Raw genomic sequence first — 20668 nt, 5'->3', positions numbered from 1 at the left:
CATGGTATCCAGTTCCACAATCCACCTTGCTTCCATTTGTGCAAGTATTTTCTTGTTGTCACCACCCCTGATACCCATATGCAATACGTCAATCCCCCTCACCTTCAACAGACTACCATCACTATTATGATGTGACCGGAAGTGTCGGGGGATCGTCTTCAAGTCAGCCGGGTCGGACACCACCCCAGCCGCGCCAATGTCCCACACATGCTCCCGAACACGTGTCCTCAACTCTCTAGTGGTCAGACCAACGTAGATTTTTGGTCACGTACATGTGGCATAATATATCACATTTGATGTGCCACATGAAATACGATATCTAATTTTAAACTGTCTGGTACCAGTTGAAGAGGAGAACGTGGAGCAGCGCAGGACATTGGCGCAGCTAATGCAGTGTCCGCAAGAAAACGAGCCAGTGATCGGGCCACTTGAACCAAAATGGTTTTTAAAGGTGGGAACATAATGGCTCCGCACCAAAATATCATTGAGATTTTTTGATCGGCGAGGTGTCATAGAGGGAGAGCTCCCCAGAGTGGCCCCTAGGAAGGGATCTGTCTCTAAAACGGACCAATGTTTACGTAAAATATTTCTCATATTTTGCCACTCATGATTATATGTAGAGATGAACCTGACAGGTCCATCACCAACATTTCCACCACCCCTCTGGGTCGAATGTAGGAGGCTGCTGCGTGGGGTATGCCTTGCCCTGTTATAGCTGTTATAGCCGGCTTTGATACATCTCCGGCTATAGCCTCTATTAAGGAAACGATTTGTCAAATTGTGAGCTTGTCTCTCAAAATGGTCATCGGTGGAACAGATGCGTCGCATACGTAGGAATTGTCCGACCGGGATGGCCCTCACCATGGCATAATCATGGGCTGATGTAGCGTGCAATAGGGAATTCACCGAAGTGGGCTTCCTGAATACGTCCGTCTGGATGCGCCGGCCGACGTCGACCTCCAGACGGACGTCCAGGAAGTCCACACATGCATAATCGAATGAATATGTCAAACGAATGTTTTTAGTATTCCCATTTAATGTCCTCATAAAATCACTGAGCTGACCCGTCGTCCCGTCCCACAAAAACAAGATATCGTCTATATAGCGGTACCAGCACAGCACATGGGACGCGTCGTGTGGGCCCCTGTCACCAAACACCTCCCTCTCCCAGGCGCCAAGGAAGAGATTGGCATACGAAGGCGCACAGGCCGCGCCCATGGCTGTGCCCCGCTTTTGCAGATAAAACTGGTCTTTGAAAACAAAAAAATTGTGGGTAAGGATGAAATCAGCCAGCTCAAGAATCAAGTCACGTAGAGGGCCATCCAGATCGGAGGTCCCCAAAAACCAGCGTACCGCATCTAATCCCACCGAGTGATCAATACATGTATAGAGACTCTCCACGTCAGCAGTCACAAGAAGGGTGGATGGTTCCACAAGGACGCCATCGACCCGTGCCAGGACGTCCGTTGTGTCTCGGATATTGGAAGGCAGTAATTCAACAAGTGGTTTCAAATAAAAGTCAACGAATTGACATATGGGTTCACACATGCCACCGATACCCGACACAATAGGGCGCCCTGGGGGGTCAAGGGTGTCCTTGTGGACCTTAGGTAGAAGGTAAAAAGTGGGGTTCCTGGGAGACCTGACAGTCAGACCATCAACAACTCCCTTAGTTATGATACCACTCCTAAATGCCCGATCGAGGATAATCTGAAGTTCTTGTGAAAAGGTGGCCCTAGGGTCAAACGAGAGTTTCAAATAAGTGTCCACATCTCTGAGCTGTCGGAAGGCTTCCCGTTGGTATTTCTGTTTAGGCCAGACCACTATGTTCCCCCCCTTGTCAGCCGGTTTAAAATCTACATCCCCCAGAGACTGTAGTTGGGAAATTGCCTGACGTTGTTTATAGGTGAGATTATCAAATTTCCGTCTCGATGATAGTTTCTTAAAATCATCACTAACCAACTTGGTGAAAATCTCAATGGAAGGACAAATAGACAAAGGGGGGAACCTGGTAAATCTAGGCCGAGCCAGAGGGGGAAACTTACTTGTACGTGGGGTGCCCTGTTCCGAGAGCAATTCCTCCAGATCAGAGAGTGCCACCCTTTCCACATCACTCAGAACCTCGGGAGTATAACTTCGGGCATGAAGCTTTTTCAAAATAAGTTTCCTTGAAAAGAGTTGAAGATCTTTCAGAGCTGTAAAATAATCAAATGAGCTGGTGGGTGAGAAGGTCAGGCCTTTACCAAGAACCTCCAACTGTATATCAGTAAGTATATGAGTGGACAAGTTTAATACCTGTAGATCCCCCCCGAGAGCCAGTCTGGAGAGCCCTAGGTCCGGCTGACTTGTTTTTAGACGATTGACGTGTCTCAATCCTCTTTGGGAGAGCCACCTTATTGGTGGTATTCTGATCAAAACCTCTCTGTCCCATCTCATCATCATAGTTCGAAATATTAGATCTCAATGATGTGGATCTCGAACGAGAGTGGGACATGTTCCTGAACTTTGGACGGGAGCGTCCAGTAGGATCCCGCCAACGATAAACTCTTGATGAAATTTTATCCTGCACATCCCTCTTAAATTTCTTTGCCTTATTGGCTTGGATGTCATGTGCCCATTTTTGGAGATCAACGTCAATTTGGTCATTCAATTTCTTTAAGGCGTCACTAGACATCTCTTTTTGCAGAATGGATTGCAATTCGTCGATCTCAGCCTCAATGGTAGTAAGGGAATCATGGTTCAATTGTTTTAAGAGAACCATGAAACCCTTAGAGCATTCATTGGTTAGGATCTCCCATTTGTTTTTAAAAGTCTCATCCAATACTGGGAATGAGGGGAAAACCTGAATTCGGAGTCCCCTTGGAATCAAATCCTTTCGTATATATTGGTCCAGGAACTCGTGGTTCCACCAAATGCGGGTTCTCTTACGTAACAATTCCTTAAATTTAAATACAACTTCCTGTATATCCTTATTGGAGCCAACATGTTCCCCATCTGGGCTGTCCTGAAGCACATCACTTAGTTGCGTGCGCCACGTGAGATCACGGGCGCGAAAATCCATAATAGGAATAGGGATAGCTGTGAAAAACACAGAAACAATTAATGAAATCAGAAGCCCTATAGTCATCATATGGCTTATGAAGGAAGAAAAATTTCGACCTCCAATGCCAAAAAAGCATAAGCTCAAACAATTAAATGAATACCAGGAGCAAAAACAGAGCATGCAATAAAAGTTATATCAAATTTTATTTAAGTAAAGTACTACAAACAACATGTATCTAATAGTGTACATTTTATGGACAAAGGCAGACAGTATCCACCCACAATACCCCAAACCTCCATAATGATGGAAAACAATCCCAAGCAATGTCCCCGGGAAATAATTCAACCCCACAATCAATACTGATATATAATGCCCAGGCACAATGGCCTAAATATGGTTGCAATGAAATAAACAGATAGAGGGCATCAATGTAGAAAAATAAACCGCAGTGTGAGGCTGCGGTATAAAAGTGGGGAAGTGAAGTCCCAGGGGCACTTACCGGGAGTGGAGGCAAGGGGGAACCAGGCTGTACCACCCCCGACGCGCGTTTCGCGGCGTCTCAGGCCGCTTTCTCAAGAGGGATATGATGAAAATGGTCCATCAGGACCTTAAAATAGCCCTTGACCCTGGTCATGTGACCTGAATTAACCAATAAAGAAAGCGCTGTCAGCGCATGCGCCCCAATCACCGCCAAAGCACAAGGTACAAATAGGACCTTGCGAGAGCCCCTGACCTCAGTCATGTGATTTTAGGCTGGCCAATAGTGAAGGCACTACCGGCGCATGCGCCCCAGACCCCGAATGTCCTGCGATGCACCACAGGCATCATGTGTCACTGCACACAGTCCGGGGTATAACCCGGATGTGCGCACCACACATTGAGATGCCGGGCGCAGAGCAGGGCCACGGAGCACTGGAGGCGACGCGCACGGCCAATCACCAAATGGCCAGTGCCAAAGATAGGTGGGATCAGTGGGGCAGAGGGCTTACACACAAAAAATATATGTGCAAAAGGTCTTATTATTCAAACCGCTAGATATAAGTGGCAAAAAGTATACCAATATTTCCGGCAACATATACATAAAAAATTCAGAACACCACAATATATATATATATCACAATACAGCCAATGACAATTAAAGCGGTATAGAATATAAACTGTATACAATAATGAATGCATAATGCAATATATAAAAATGCAGGATATAGATAAGACATAAATATACATTTATCACAATTATAAAGAGGCATCCAATGTTATAAAAAGTAACACTGTGGGCGCTTGCAGATGACCAGTCCAATAGTGTAGACAATCACGTCACAAATCCACGGACAGGGGGAATGCTGTATGCTGAAAATGAATAAATGTGAAAAAAATTATATAGCTAAAAACAAAATATAAAAACAAAAAATAAAAACCAAAAAGGAACTGCCACGGAATCAAATGGGGGATACGGAATTTGTAAGCAACAAAAAGGAAAGGAAGGGATCTCGCAAAGTAATCGAGACAGGGCCAATGTCAAGAAAAAATTATTTTTTGTGTGCTACAGGAGTTATAAGAAAGGGGCGAAACTGAGATGTTCATTAAGTCCCTTTGGGGTCATGGTATCCAGTTCCACAATCTACCTTGCTTCCATTTGTGCAAGTATTTTCTTGTTGTCACCACCCCTGATACCCATATGCAATACGTCAATCCCCCTCACCTTCAACAGACTACCATCACTATTATGATGTGACCGGAAGTGTCGGGGGATCATCTTCAAGTCAGCCGGGTCGGACACCACCCCAGCCGCGCCAATGTCCCGCACATGCTCCCGAACACGTGTCCTCAACTCTCTAGTGGTCAGACCAACGTAGATTTTTGGACACGGACATGTGGCATAATATATCACATTTGATGTGCCACACGAAATACGATATCTAATTTTAAACTGTCTGGTACCACTTGAAGAGGAGAACGTGGAGCAGCGCAGGACATTGGCGCAGCTAATGCAGTGTCCGCAAGAAAACGAGCCAGTGATCGGGCCACTTGAACCAAAAGGGTTTTTAAAGGTGGGAACATAATGGCTCCGCACCAAAATATCATTGAGATTTTTTGATCGGCGAGGTGTCATAGAGGGAGAGCTCCCCAGAGTGGCCCCTAGGAAGGGATCTGTCTCTAAAACGGACCAATGTTTACGTAAAATATTTCTCATATTTTGCCACTCATGATTATATGTAGAGATGAACCTGACAGGTCCATCACCAACATTTCCACCACCCCTCTGGGTCGAATGTAGGAGGCTGCTGCGTGGGGTATGCCTTGCCCTGTTATAGCCGGCTTTGATACATCTCCGGCTATAGCCTCTATTAAGGAAACGATTTGTCAAATTGTGAGCTTGTCTCTCAAAACGGTCATCGGTGGAACAGATGCGTCGCATACGTAGGAATTGTCCGACCGGGATGGCCCTCACCGTGGCATAATCATGGGCTGATGTAGCGTGCAATAGGGAATTCACCGAAGTGGGCTTCCTGAATACGTTCGTCTGGATGCGCCGGCCGACATCGACCTCCAGACGGACGTCCAGGAAGTCCACACATGCATAATCGAATGAATATGTCAAACGAATGTTTTTAGTATTCCCATTTAATGTCCTCATAAAATCACTGAGCTGACCCGTCGTCCCGTCCCACAAAAACAAGATATCGTCTATATAGCGGTACCAGCACAGCACATGGGACGCGTCGTGTGGGCCCCCGTCACCAAACACCTCCCTCTCCCAGGCGCCAAGGAAGAGATTGGCATACGAAGGCGCACAGGCCGCGCCCATGGCTGTGCCCCGCTTTTGCAGATAAAACTGGTCTTTGAAAACAAAAAAATTGTTGGTAAGGATGAAATCAGCCAGCTCAAGAATCAAGTCACGTAGAGGGCCATCCAGATCGGAGGTCCCCAAAAACCAGCGTACCGCATCTAATCCCACCGAGTGATCAATACATGTATAGAGACTCTCCACGTCAGCAGTCACAAGAAGGGTGGATGGATCCACAAGGACGCCATCGACCCGTGCCAGGACGTCCGTTGTGTCTCGGATATAGGAAGGCAGTAATTCAACAAGTGGTTTCAAATAAAAGTCAATGAATTGACATATGGGTTCACACATGCCACCGATACCCGACACAATAGGGCGCCCTGGGGGGTCAAGGGCGTCCTTGTGGACCTTAGATAGAAGGTAAAAAGTGGGGTTCCTGGGAGACCTGACAGTCAGACCATCAACAACTCCCTTAGTTATGATACCACTCCTAAATGCCCGATCGAGGATAATCTGAAGTTCTTGTGAAAAGGTGGCCCTAGGGTCAAACGAGAGTTTCAAATAAGTGTCCACATCTCTGAGCTGTCGGAAGGCTTCCCGTTGGTATTTCTGTTTAGGCCAGACCACTATGTTCCCCCCCTTGTCAGCCGGTTTAAAAACTACATCCCCCAGAGACTGTAGTTGGGAAATTGCCTGACGTTGTTTATAGGTGAGATTATCAAATTTCCGTCTCGATGATAGTTTCTTAAAATCATCACTAACCAAATTGGTGAAAATCTCAATGGAAGGACAAATAGACAAAGGGGGGAACCTGGTAGATCTAGGCCGAGCCAGAGGGGGAAACTTACTTGTACGTGGGGTGCCCTGTTCCGAGAGCAATTCCTCCAGATCAGAGAGTGCCACCCTTTCCACATCACTCAGAACCTCGGGAGTATAACTTCGGGCATGAAGCTTTTTCAAAATAAGTTTCCTTGAAAAGAGTTGAAGATCTTTCAGAGCTGTAAAATAATCAAATGAGCTGGTGGGTGAGAAGGTCAGGCCTTTACCAAGAACCTCCAACTGTATATCAGTAAGTATATGAGTGGACAAGTTTAATACCTGTAGATCCCCCCGAGAGCCAGTCAGGAGAGCCCTAGGTCCGGCTGACTTGTTTTTAGACGATTGACGTGTCTCAATCCTCTTTGGGAGAGCCACCTTATTGGTGGTATTCTGATCAAAACCTCTCTGTCCCATCTCATCATCATAGTTCGAAATATTAGATCTCAATGATGTGGATCTCGAACGAGAGTGGGACATGTTCCTGAACTTTGGACGGGAGCGTCCAGTAGGATCCCGCCAACGATAAACTCTTGATGAAATACATACTTAGCTTTCATCTGCTTGTGAAAATCGCTTACATTTCATACATTTTTATTTCCTTTTACAGCACTGAAAATATAAATGGGACGCTGTCATTTGTAAATGGCTGGGAAAATGTGAATCACTCCATGTCGGCTTTAAACAATTGCTGCTCCGTTTACAACAATACAGTTTGTCAAGGCTGAAGCTGCCTTCTAATTTCTCATGGAAAAATGGCACAGATCAGCACTGAAAAACAGCATCACGAATTACTTGCATGCTAATATAAGAACGTCAGCCATGTGGACTGAGGACTGGTACTTCCAGAACAACAGCCACATCAATTATTTATAATGCACTTTCATTCATCATTTATAGCATGGAATATTGTAACACAATGGTAAGTTACCTACCTCCCACTTCTAATAAAACGCAGGAAAGTGGAAGCTTACATTCGATCTACATCATGAAGGACAACTCATCAGACCTCAGAATAACCTGATTGTATTATTTTGCCATGGTGCAATGTTCATCCAATGTTATACTGTCTAATATATTGAAAAATACCCCCTTTGTTTGTAATGTATGTAATGTATGTTGGATGTGTCATCATCAATAATATTAAAAAAAAAAAAAGTCTTAGAGGGGTTGTCCACTGTTATAACCTGTCCCCATCTGTCCCAACAGCTCCAAACAAACATATTTGTGATTATCTGTTTACATCCTTCCAAGCCGATATCTCGCTGCCAGTCACACAATCTAATGTGTCATTACACTGTCCTCTGATGGTGATTTTCGGTGAGATCTACTCTCTTCCAGGTTCTGAAAACGGTGCCATGCCCTCTCTGGAAGAGGAGTTGGGAAGAGTTGGTGATAAAAAGTAACAGTGGAGAGACGCATTGGATAGCGTGACCAGCAGCGAGATGCCAGCTTAAAAACATAATGAAATATAAGACAATACTCATATACTTGTTTGCTGTTATTCTGGGAGTGGGGTTATAAAGGCTAAGGCTACTTTCACGCTTGCGTTTTTTTGCGCTGCGCACCGTGCGCATTGCAAACGCACATAAAAAACGCATCGTGCGTTTTTGTGCGTTTTTTTGCGGTTTTGTGCTTGTTTTTTTGCACTGACGTGCACATTACCATGCGCACGTCAGCGCACCCATAGACTATAATGGGTGGTTGGGTGAAAAAAAACGCATTGCGTGCGCATGCGTTTTTTTGGGACAAGTTGGACGCACAAAAAATGCAACAAGATGCATTTTGTGCGCCCGAGCGCACATTACAAAAAAACGCATGCGCATACAAACACGTACAAACACATGTGTATGCGCACCCATGTAAAGTATAGGAAAAAAAACGCATGCTTTTTTTGTGCAAAAAAGCGCAAAAAAACGCAAGTGTGAAACCAGCCTAAGGCTAGTTTCACACTAGCGTTTTGGAGTGCAGCGACGGCCTGCGCACGGCTTCCGCTAAGCCCCGCCCCCTGCAGCGCCCCCGCCGGTAGCTCCGCCCACCGGCGCATGATGCTGCATGCGCCCTGCGTCCCCTATCTTTATCACAGGGGGCGCAGGCCGTGCGCAGTATGCGTTTGGCGGCGCATGCGCCTTTTTGACGGTGCGCCGACGCAACCAAAATGCAGCAGGTTGCCTTTGGCGCAGGTCGGCGCACCGTCAAAAAGGACGCATGCGCCGCCAAACGCATACTGCGCACGGCCTGTGCCCCCTGTGATAAAGATAGGGGACGCAGGGCGCATGCAGCGTCATGCGCCGGTGGGCGGAGCTACCGGCGGGGCGCGGCAGGGGGCGAGGCTTAGCGGCGGCCGTGCGCAGGCCGTCGCTGCGCTCCAAAACGCTAGTGTGAAACTAGCCTAACATCAGTGCTGCAGTCAATACTGGCCTCATTGGCTTGTGCAGTCTACATCAGCAGAGCTGCTCAATCCCTTTGTTGGCTGTAGCGACCACTAGAGTTGAGCGAAACGGGTCGAAAAAATTGAAAATTCGCCGACTTTCGCCAAAGTCGGGTTTCATGAAACGAAACCCGACCTTAGTGTGAGGTCTGCCACGAGGTCGGCGACTTTAGCGCCAAAGTCGCGTTTCAAAAGATGCTTGAGCGCCCTTTTTGCAGCCAATCAGGAAGAACGGACACTGTGGGCAACGTGATGACATAGGCATTAGTCACCACCATCTTAGAGAAGGACATGCAAGTGATTGTCTTGCTTTGTGGGGTGTCACAGGGGGTATAAAAGGGCGGGGACGCCGACCGCCATGTTACTCATGCTGATCTCAGAATAGGGAGAGCTGCTGCTGATTCTGTAGGGAGAGTGTTAGGCAGGGAAGAAGATACCAAAAACTGATTCTGCTGCTAGCGATTTTGCCTGTACAACACACCAGTCACTGTGCAGTGCAAGGGGAGGCTATATTTTGGTGCATCAGCTCTGTTGGTTATTAGGCTGCCTTTTAAGGCTACCTGGTAGCTGCATTGCTGTGTGCCAACTGCTGAGCAAACTGCTTTTTTCAAAGCAATCCAGATTTTACTGTTTTGTTCTTGTGAGCTACTGAGCGTTCATTTTTCAGACACCGTACAGCGGTGTACGCTCCTCTCTCTATTATCATGGCCACAGTGAAGCTATCTGTGTGTGACTCTGTAAGGATAAGTCGAGGAGTTGTTCCATTCTTACAGACCTCCACCTTATTGTTTTGTCTGGTTTTCAAACAGTTTAGTATATTTGCTGTTTGATTACATTCAAAACTATAGAGAGACAGCGTGTGTCAGTCCATATACTAAAACACGGAGCTTGACAATTTTACATACACTGGACAGCGGTGTACGTGCACGCTCCTCTCTCAGTGCCGTGTAACGGCTGTTATCACGGCCACAGTGAAGCTATCTGTGTGTGACTCTGTAAGGATAAGTCGAGGAGTTGTTCCGTTCTTACAGACCTACACTGTAGCGAGATTCCAGTTCTGCCCAATTCTATATACACCTTGTAGTTTGTCATACACTAGGCAATTTCTGCCGGTCACATTGCGGTGTTAAATAAACAGGGCCTGACTGAATCCCACAGTGTCCTGAAGTGTAGAGACATTCCAATTCTCCACAGTCCTCTATACACCCTTCTAACAGCATAGAGAATCTGCCTGTCATATTGCGGTGTTAAATAAACAGGGCCTGACTGAATCCCACAGTCTCCTGAAGTGTAGAGACATTCCAATTCTACACAGTCCTCTATACACCCTTCTAACGGCATAGAGAATCTGCCTGTCATATTGCGGTGTTAAATAAACAGGGCCTGTCTGAATCCCACAGTGTCCTGAAGTGTAGAGACATCCCAATTCTACACAGTCCTCTATACACCTTTCTAACAGCATAGAGAATCTGCCTGTCATATTGCGGTGTTAAATAAACATGGCCTGACTGAATCCCACAGTCTCCTGAAGTTGTCACGGCCCCCGGTCTTGCCATCACAGCCCCCGATCCCCCTGTCACGCTCCCAGGCCGGCGTCCCCGTGCGCGCGGCTGTACTTACCTCACCTGGCAGCCACGCTCCCTCCAGCCCCGCCGTCGGCGTCTCTCTCCGTCCGGCCCGCGGTTGGTGACATCACCGCGGGCCTCGCGCATGCGCTGTAGGCCGCGGCCGGCTCTTCACAGCTGGTCTGGTCTCCGGCGGTGCCCTGCCCCGATTGTGCCGCCGGACCAATGAGGGCACAGCGGCAGCCATATCAGGCCGCCCTTCCCTGGTGGAGGCGCCTGACCGTGTTTGTTTCTTGCAGCACCTTAGGCCCTGTGCTCTCGCCTGGTATCAGGCTCCCTGCCTAATCTCTGTGTTTGCTTCCAGCCCTGCTCCAAGTCCTGTGTCCGTGCCTGCTCCAAGTCCGGTGTCCGTACCTGTTTCCAATCCTGTGTCCGTGCCTGCTCCAAGTCCGGTGTCCGTACCTGCTCCAGGTCCTGTGTCCGTACCTGCTTCCAATCCTGTGTCTGTGCCTGCTCCAAGTACGGTGTCCGTATCTGCTCCAAGTCCTGTGTCCATACCTGCTCCAAGTCCTGTGTCCGTACCTGCTCTAGGTTCTGTGTCCGTACCTGCTTCCAATCCTGTGTCCGTGCCTGCTCCAAGTCCGGTGTCCGTACCTGCTCCAAGTACCTGCCGTCAGCCTCAAGCCCTGCCTGCACGGGCCTCTACCTGCTGTCCTGATTCTATTCTAGGCTACCGGTGTCTGTTCCAGCCGTCCTTACGCAGTCCTTCTTCCCGTCTACCACTCTGTGATCCATTCCGAGACGCCACTCTTGGTTCCGGCTGCCGTGGAATTCGAGTCTCTGGACTTGCGCCAAACGGTCCCTTTATAGGGGTCGGTCACACCTGGTTGCTCGTCCGGGGCCCCTCGGTGCCACGGCCCAGAGGGTCCACTCCAGGGAATTCCGCCTTGCCGTGTGCGGTGCTAACAGTACGGTCAGGCCATGGATCCCGCCGGTGTTTCCGCTTCCGGTCAAAAGGAGTTCCTCTTTTTACGAGAGAACCAGGGGCGCATCATGTCGGTCATGAAGGCCATGGAGTCCCGCCTGTCCGCTCTTCAGGCGGCCGATCTGGGGAATGCCGCTCAGCTGGCCGGCCTCCAGCAGGAGTTGAGCCAGCAGCAGGACGCTCAGTCCCATATTTTGTCTTATATGGCCTCGGTAGACAGCCGTCTGGGAGATCTCCAGTCCGCCGCCGCGGTCTCAGCCGCCATCCCCAGTCCCGCTCCGTTTCCCTCTCCTCGCCTTGCCAAACCACCCCGATACGGTGGGGACCCCAAACAGTGTAGAGGGTTCCTAAACCAGTGTGGCTTGCATTTTGAGCTTCAGCCTCATCAGTATCCCTCCGATAGGGCCAAGGTGGCCTTTATCATGTCCCATCTGGAGGGAGAGGCCTTATCCTGGTTAAATCCGCTCTGGGAGAGGGACGATCCCATAGTCTCTAACATCCCGGTTTTCTTGGACACCTTTCGTAAGGTGTTCAATGAGCCCGGACGGGTAGCCTCGCTTACTGAATCACTATTCAACCTCCACCAGGGCACCCTGACAGTTGGTCAATACGCCATTCGGTTCCGCACCATGTCCTCCGAATTGGGTTGGAACAATGCGGCATTGGTCGGGGCCTTTTGGCGTGGGTTGTCGGGCAGAATTAAGGATGAGTTGGCGGGGCGGGATACTCCCACCACCCTCGAGGACCTCATCTCCCTGGCCACTCGAATAGACCTCCGGTTCCAGGAGCGCACCCGAGAATCGGCGAGGGACAGGAGGCCCATTAGGCCTGCCCCGACCGCTAACCGGTCCTTTAATCCACGCTCGCCTGGTCCTGTACATACTCCGCCCCCTGAGCCCATGCAGGTGGATCGGGTCCGGATGGCTGAGAGACGTCAAAGGGAGAGACGGGAGCAAGGTCTTTGTCTTTATTGTGGGGGGGGCATCCCACTTCATCCGCTCTTGTCCTGAGAGACCGGGATACTCTTCCACCTAGGCCAGGTAAGAGAGGCCTTCCTAGGTGATTATGATTCCTCTCAGGCCCTCACTCTTTCTGTTCTTCTACTTTCAGGGGAGAGGCGTGGGTCCGAGGTGGCCTATGTGGATTCGGGCTCAGCAGGCAACTTCATCCGGCGTGAAGTTGTGGACAAATATCGTATTCCCGTGGTTACCCTGAAGAACCCCCGGATTATCGCTTCCGTTGATGGCCGACAGCTACTGGAATCCATCACCGCGGTCACAGAAGAGGTTGTCTTGCAAGTCGGCGCTCTCCACCGTGAAAAAGTAGCCTTCTACGTGTTGCCCGACTTGTCTCATGCCATTCTTCTTGGTCTCCCGTGGTTACGGACCCACCAGCCGGTACTCAACTGGTCGACTGGGGAGGTCTTGCGCTGGGGAGATCCATATCATGGTCGCTGTCTGAATCCCATTCATCCAGTGGTTCCCGTCCGCCCACCTCAGGAGCTCTCTGGGCTTCCTTCAGCCTATTGGGCTTATGCAGACGTTTTCGACAAGAAGGAGTCGGAGGTCCTCCCACCTCATCGGTCCTTCGACTGCCCGATCGAGCTAATCCCAGGTTCTACTCCTCCCAGGGGCAGGATCTACCCGCTGTCCCCTGCAGAATCCGCAGCCATGTCTGAATACGTCACGGAGAACCTCGCCAAGGGATTCATTCGGAAGACTTCGTCGCCTCCTGTTCCTCCTGTGCTAGGAATAAGACACCCCGTCGTCCTCCATTTGGCCTGCTGCTTCCCTTGCCGGTACCGAAGTCGCCTTGGGAGAATATCGCCATGGACTTTATCACAGACCTGCCCCGCTCGTCTGGCTGTACGGTGATTCTTGTGGTGGTGGACCGCTTTTCTAAAATGGCACATTTCATTCCGTTAAGCGGCCTTCCTTCCGCACCCGGATTAGCCAAGATCTTCGTCCATCAGGTTTTCAGACTACATGGTCTACCTCTACGAATTGTCTCTGATCGTGGAGTACAGTTTATGGCTAAATTTTGGAGAGCGCTTTGCAAACTTCTGGATATTTCCTTGGATTTTTCTTCTGCCTATCATCCACAGACCAATGGGCAAGTGGAACGAACTAACCAGACCCTGACTGCATACCTTCGGCATTTTTCCAACGCCCACCAGGATAACAGGGTTGATCTGCTTCCTTGGGCAGAGTTCGCCTACAACAATCATGTCGGCGAACCCTCTACTAAATCGCCCTTTTTTGTGGTATTCGGCAAACATCCTAAAATACCTCTTCCTGTCACCCCAACCTCCGAAGTACCGGCAGCCAACTCCCTGTTCCAGGAATTCTCTGAAATCTGGTCTGAGACCAACTCCGCCCTCAAAAGGGCCAGTGAGCGAATGAAGAACCACGCAGACAAAAGGAGGCTGGATCCTCCACCGTTTCACATTGGGGATAAGGTCTGGCTTTCATCCAAGTACATCCGACTAAAACTACCCTCTTACAAGCTGGGACATAGGTCCTTTTGAGATCCTGGAACGAGTCAACGAAGTCGCCTACAAGTTGAGGTTGCCTGCTTCACTCCGTATCCCGAACACCTTCCACGTCTCTCTCCTGAAACCTGTGGTCCTGAATCAGTTCCATCCATAACCTACTCCAGCCCCTCAGCCGGTGGGCTCGGATGACACTTTCGAGGTAAGGGATATTCTCGCCATGAGGAGAGTTAGAGGGAGGACCTTTTTCCTTGTTGACTGGGAGGGTTTTGGTCCTGAGGAGAGATCCTGGGAGCCCTGGGAGCCTTGGGAGAACATCAACGCCCCCCACATTCTCAGGAAATTTTTTGCCAACCGCAGCAGGGGGCGGCTTAAGGGGGAGGGTACTGTCACGGCCCCGGGCTTGCCATCACGGCCCCCGATCCCCCTGTCACGCTCCCAGGCCGGCGTCCCTGTGTGCGCGGCTATACTTACCTCGCCCAGCAGCCGCGCTCCCTCCAGCCCCGCCGTCGGCGTCTCTCTCTGTCCGACCTGCGGCTGGTGACATCACCGCGGGCCTCGCGCATGCGCTGTAGGCCGCGGCCGGCTCTTCACAGCTGAGCTGGTCTCCGGCGGTGCCCTGCCCCGATTGCGCTGCCGGACCAATGAGGGCACAGCGGCAGCCATATCAGGCCGCCCTCCCCTAGTGGAGGTGCCTGACCGTGTTTGTTTCTTGCAGCACCTTAGGCCCTGTGCTCTCGCCTGGTATCAGGCTCCCTGCCTAATCTCTGTGTTTGCTTCCAGCTCTGCTCCAAGTCCTGTGTCCGTGCCTGCTCCAAGTCCGGTGTCCGTACCTGTTTCCAATCCTGTGTCCGTGCCTGCTCCAAGTCCGGTGTCCGTACCTGCTCCAGGTCCTGTGTCCGTACCTGTTTCCAATCCTGTGTCCGTGCCTGCTCCAAGTCCGGTGTCCGTACCTGCTCCAAGTCCTGTGTCCGTACCTGCTTCCAATCCTGTGTCCATACCTGCTCTAAGTCCTGTGTCCGTACCTGCTCCAGGTTCTGTGTCCGTACCTGCTTCCAATCCTGTGTCCGTGCCTGCTCCAAGTCCGGTGTCCGTACCTGCTCCAGTCCTGTGTCCGTGCCTGCTCCAGTCCCGTGTCCGTGCCAGTTCCAGTTCTGTCTCTGTACCTGCTCCAGCTCTGCCTACCCGAGTCCGTACCTGCCGTCAGCCTCAAGCCCTGCCTGCATGGGCCTCTACCTGCTGTCCTGATTCTATTCTAGGCTACCGATGTCTGTTCCAGCCGTCCTTACGCAGTCCTTCTTCCCGTCTACCGCTCTGTGATCCATTCCGAGCCGCCCCTCTTGGTTCTGGCTGCCGTGGCATTCGAGTCTCTGGACTTGCGCCAAACGGTCCCTGTATAGGGGTCGGTCACACCTGGTTGCTCGTCCGGGGCCCCTCGGAGCCACGGCCCCGAGGGTCCACTCCAGGGAATTCCGCCTTGCCGTGTGCGGTGCTAACAGAAGTGTAGAGACATTCCAATTCTCCACAGTAGTATATACACCTTGTACCTTGTTTTACAGTACCAGAGAGTTGGTGTAAATTTGGGTAAATTTTTCCAAAAAATGAGGAAGTGTGGTGGAAGAGTCCGTGGAAGTGGGCGGGGGTTGACAGCTGGTAATGATGGTGTTGGTGGTGGATCTGCTGGTAGTGGCAAAAGCAAAATAGCACCTAATACTGGAGGTGTTGAGGCTGTGGCATTGTCTGGCTCCACAAAGCCTCGAAGGCTCCCTTTTCTGGGAGTAGGTAAACCGCTTCTAAAGCCGGAGCTTCAAGAACAAGTTTTGGTTTAAATTGCTGACTCAGCCTCCAGCTCTATCGCCTCCTCTTCTAAAGTTTTAAAAAAATAAAAGCACTGAGTCATCATTGGAGGCTCATGGTCATGAACCACACCTTTCCTTGTGTCCTTCACCCCTACCAAAATTGAAGGATGCGGTAGGCCACACTACAGATTACTCCATGGAGCTGTTTTCACATACCATGCCTGGGTTATCAAGTCAAATCGTGAATTACCCAGGCCAAGATGAATCTGACATGGAGTGCACTGATGCACAGCCACTGCTAGATTTATCTGCTGGTACATTCACTCAGAGCACTACATTGTCCTCGCAGTGTACTGAGCCAGAATCTGACCCTGATGAAACTCAGTTGCCCCGTCCCGCATACTATACCACCATACACGGTGACACAGAGGAAGGTGCACATGACATTGAAGAGGAGGTGATGGATGACCCAGTTGTTGACCCAGATTGGCATCCATTGGGGGTAGAGTGTGCCGCTGCCAATAGCTCAGAAGAGGAGGAGGAGCATCCGCAGCGGGCATCGATATCGCAACATTTGTTATCTGGCAGGCCCGGAGCAGTCCAAATACGGGTTACAAAAACCCAAAAAATTGCAGGACAGCTTGGCCAGACGGTCAAAAAAGCACAGCGTGCAAGGCCTCAAACTTTCTTCCCTAGTAGGAAGAGTTGTTGTGAGTTCATTTTCCCCTTCACCATTGAGGTCTGATGAACTCCCTCTTCTGGTGAAGGAAGGTAGTGAGGCTGATTACAAAGCACCTGAGCAGAATGATGATGACTGGGTGACTGGGATTGCTGACTGGATATAAGGCAGCCGACGCCCTTCTGCCTTGCGGGTGATTACTCTGAGGGATTCTTGGAGACCAGTCTGATTCCTGCTCCTCAAAAGCTAAGTTTTCTGCTCTACTTTTTGCATTTGTGTTTTGGTTTTGTTTTGCCTTGTTTTTCTGGATTTCTGCCTTTCCCTGCAGGGTGTGCTGAATTCCTTTTTGCTCTGTCTTCAGATAATACCTGAGTACTAATATAGTCTTTTTGAAGCCTAGCGTCTTCAGGGCTTTTTTCCCTATCAGTCTGTTGGCTCTTGTTTTTGAGAGGGTTTTGGCGGATTGCAGACAGCAGCTTTTCTATTCTGTCCTATTTAGTTAGCTTGGGCCCCATCATTTGCTCAGCCTTTCTTTCTATCTGTGTGAGTGTTTTTTCATCTTGCTTCACCGTCATTATATGTTGGGGGCTGCCTATTGCTTTGGGGTCTGCTCTGGGGCAGTTTAGATTTCCCTTTCTGTCTTTAGGCTATGTAGTTCTCCGGCTGTGATCGAGGGGTCTAGGGCACCGTAGGAACCCCCCACAGCTACTGCTAGTTGTTGTTGTTAGGTTCAGGGGTCTGCAATCCGATAGCTGCCAACTTCTCTGGTTTTCTGGACTTAGCTAGTATTTCTGTTTTTGCCTCCCACGGTGACTCATTCATAACAAAGAGTGCAGTGTGGCACTTTTTTGAACAAAATCCTAATGATCTGGCAAAGGTAATCTGTAAGAAGTGCGCAAAGACCTTTAGCCGAGGGAAAAATCTGAGAAATTTGAAAACCAGTTGCACGCTAAGACATTTAACCACCATGCACTTGAAAGCGTGGATGGACTACCAAAACTCACGTACCACATGTGCTACTGCTCCCAAAGAAGGTAGTCAGCAACGCAACATTGTTTCCCCCACTGTAAGTCCACCGGTTAGCACACCACCAGCAGCAAATGTTGAGTTGTCGTCGCAAGGGCAAATCATTCAGGGAATCACACTGTTATTGCAACGAAAGACTGAATCTAGGCCATCAGAAAGAACACCAACTCCATCACCATCATCAACCCTCTCTCAGTCCGCCATGTCCACCGCTATTTCCACCATATCCAGCTCTCAAGGCCAGCTCACCCTACCAGAGACTATGAGTAGGACAAAAAAGTACTCATCCTCTCATCCGCGTACACTGACTTTGAACACCCACATTGCCAAACTAATCTCGTTAGAGATGATGCCCTATCGGTTGGTTGAAAGCGCAGCTTTCCGCGAACTAATGGCCTACGCAGTTCCACGCTATGAACTACCCAGTCGCCAATTCTTTTCTCGCAAAGCCATCCCAGCCCTCCACCTTCATGTGAAAGACCGCATTGTCCATGCACTCAAGCTGTCAGTGAGTGGAAAGGTGCACCTCACAACTGATGCATGGTCCAGTAGGCATGGCCAGGGCCGTTACGTGTCCATCACTGCGCACTGGGTTAATGTGGTGGATGCAGGGTCCACAGGGGACAGCGGTGGTGGCACAGTGCTGCCTAGCCCACGGTATAGGAAACAGTTGGCTGTAGGCATTCGACCCTCCTCCTCCAGAAGCGAAAGCTGGCCCACAGAGTGCAGTCGCACGAGCACTGCATCCGCAGTTGACAGTGTTGCAAATGAGGTGTCTCCCTATCGATCAGCTAGTGGAAAGCGTCAGCAGGCTGTGTTGCAGATGATGTGTTTGGGTGACAGACACACCGCAGAGGTACTGGCCGACTACTTTCAGCGACAAACTGAGTCATGGCTGGGCAGTCTACATCTTGAGGCAGGCAAGGTAGTTAGTGATAACGGCCGTAATTTTGTGGCAGCCATAGCCCTTTCAAAACTCAGACACATACCTTGCTTGGCTCACACCTTGAACCTGGTGGTGCAGTGCTTCCTCACTAATTATCCAGATTTAACAGGCCTGCTCCTTATGGTTCGAAGACTGTGCTCGCACATCCGCTGGTCGCCGGTACACTCCAGTCGTATGCAGAAGCTGCAGCGATTGCTCCACCTTCCCAAACACCGTCTAATTATCGATGTTGCAACAAGGTGGAACTCCACCCTGCACATGGTTGAGCGGCTGTGCGAACAAAGGCAGGCCGTAATGCATTTGTGGGAGGATACACGGGCAGGCACTTTGAGGGCAGACATGGAGTTGACAGGTGTGCAGTGGTCGAAGCTGAAAGACCTCTGTAAAGTCCTTCAGTGTTTTGAGGAATGCACACGGCTGGTAAGCGCTGACGACGCCATCATAAGCATGAGCATCCCACTTATACGTCTGCTCATGCAAACTTTGACGCACATTAAGGAGCAGGCGTCTGCAGCCAAGGTTGATGAGGAGGAAGAGGAGGAGTGAAGCCTTGATGACAGTCAGCCATTGTCTGGTCAGGGAACTGTCGTGGACGAGGTGGAGGAAGAAGAGGAAGAGGATGATGATGGGGATGATTATTTAGGGGAGGAGAATGCTTCTCTTGGGGCAAGAGAAAATGTTGGATTGCAAGGTCTGGTACAGGGTTTGTGCGTGACTGGAGGGATGTGGATTTGCCAGAAAGTGCTCCTCCACCCAGCACTCGCAGCGCATCATTGACACCGGGAACATTGGCCCACATGTCAGATTATGCCTTGCAGATCCTAAAAAGGGACCCCGCATTGCCAAAATGATGAACGATGATGACTACTGGTTGGCCAGCATCCTGGATCCACGCTATAAAGGCAAATTCCAAAACATCATGCCACAGGAGAACCTTGACCTAATATTGGCTAACAAACAAGCTACTCTGATAAACCGGTTGGTTGAGGCATTCCCAGCACACAGCAGCGGTGATGGTTCTCACTAGAGTTGAGCGACTTTTGGTTTTTTAGGGTTGCGTTTCGTGAAACCCGACTTTTCCAAAAGTCGGGTCGAGCAAGATCGTCCGATTATAGGGAAAAGTCGGGGGTCGTCCCGAAACACGAAACCCAATGTAAGTCAATGGGGAATAAAAGTCGGCAGTGAGAGGAGGACAGGAAACACACCTACAGTGCCCATTTGAATTCCAAAAGCATCAATTCTTCTTACTTAAGCTTGTCAACCTTAATTAACTTCATAATACAAGTTACGCACTGAAACATGGGGGTTATTTGGCTAAAGTTGTGGGGGGGGAGGGCTGGCTGCAGGTTTTCATGTGCCCTGGGCGAAAGAGCGCCCCTTTAACACATACCACAACTCATCATGCTCCGATACGGCAGAGAAATAGCGGTATAGTACAATGAAAAATACCTCACTTTTTACATCTCATGACGAGGCCCATCTATTTCTCTATACAGAATCATTGGTCCCATATAATGTTTGAAACAGTATATGATGAGCTCCACATAATGCTACAGTATATGTTGGTCCCCATGGATGAAGCTCCACTGTCTTATGGGCCCAAATAATGCTCCAAACATAATGGGCCCCATTTCTAATGCTCTAGTGTATAATTGGCCCTGTAAATGCTGCTCCAGTGTCTGATGTCCACCTTTGGAATGTTCCAGTGTATGGTGGGCCCCATCTATCATTCTCCAGAGTATAGTGCTCCCCAAAAATTGCTGTCCCAACATTGAAAACAATCAAATAAGTCTCCTCGCTAGGGAATCCCTGTACTTGTCTGGATTCCTCGTCGTCCCCATCTTCCATCTCACTGCACAGTATTTCAACTTTGCAAGTGCTGTGATCCTGAGCAAGCAGGGGGGGCCCACTCGTTGGCGACGGCACTGGCACAGGGCCCCTGATAGTACGGTGGTGTGTCTGATGGCGGGTGGGCCGAACCTGCACTTTCATCTGCAGCTTCCTCTTTGTCACCGTGTAAGATGGAACTGTATATGGGAAGGGTAACCTGAGTTTCATCAGGGTCAGATTCAGGTCGTGTAGCGTGCGAGGGGAATGTA

At 49.9% G+C, this 20668-nt stretch overlaps 1 protein-coding gene across 1 annotated transcript in view; it reads left to right on the top strand.

The window, feature by feature from the left end:
* The window catches only part of SLC28A2 (solute carrier family 28 member 2), a 143712-nt gene extending 135901 nt beyond the window's left edge, over window positions 1–7811 (top strand). Inside the window, exon 18 of the mRNA XM_073579367.1 lies at window positions 7258–7811. Within this exon, the coding sequence (XP_073435468.1) occupies window positions 7258–7375 (118 nt within the window). The 3' untranslated portion in view covers window positions 7376–7811. The remainder of the gene's footprint in view (window positions 1–7257) is intronic.
* Window positions 7812–20668: the final 12857 nt, after the last annotated feature.

This window comes from Dendrobates tinctorius, unplaced genomic scaffold (genome assembly GCF_039654945.1).
Source record: "Dendrobates tinctorius isolate UK_male_01 unplaced genomic scaffold, ASM3965494v1 ptg000062l, whole genome shotgun sequence".
Classification (NCBI taxonomy): domain Eukaryota; kingdom Metazoa; phylum Chordata; class Amphibia; order Anura; family Dendrobatidae; genus Dendrobates; species Dendrobates tinctorius.
The sequence above is the reverse complement of the archived record's forward strand: the minus strand, read 5'-3'. Positions and strand labels throughout refer to the sequence as shown.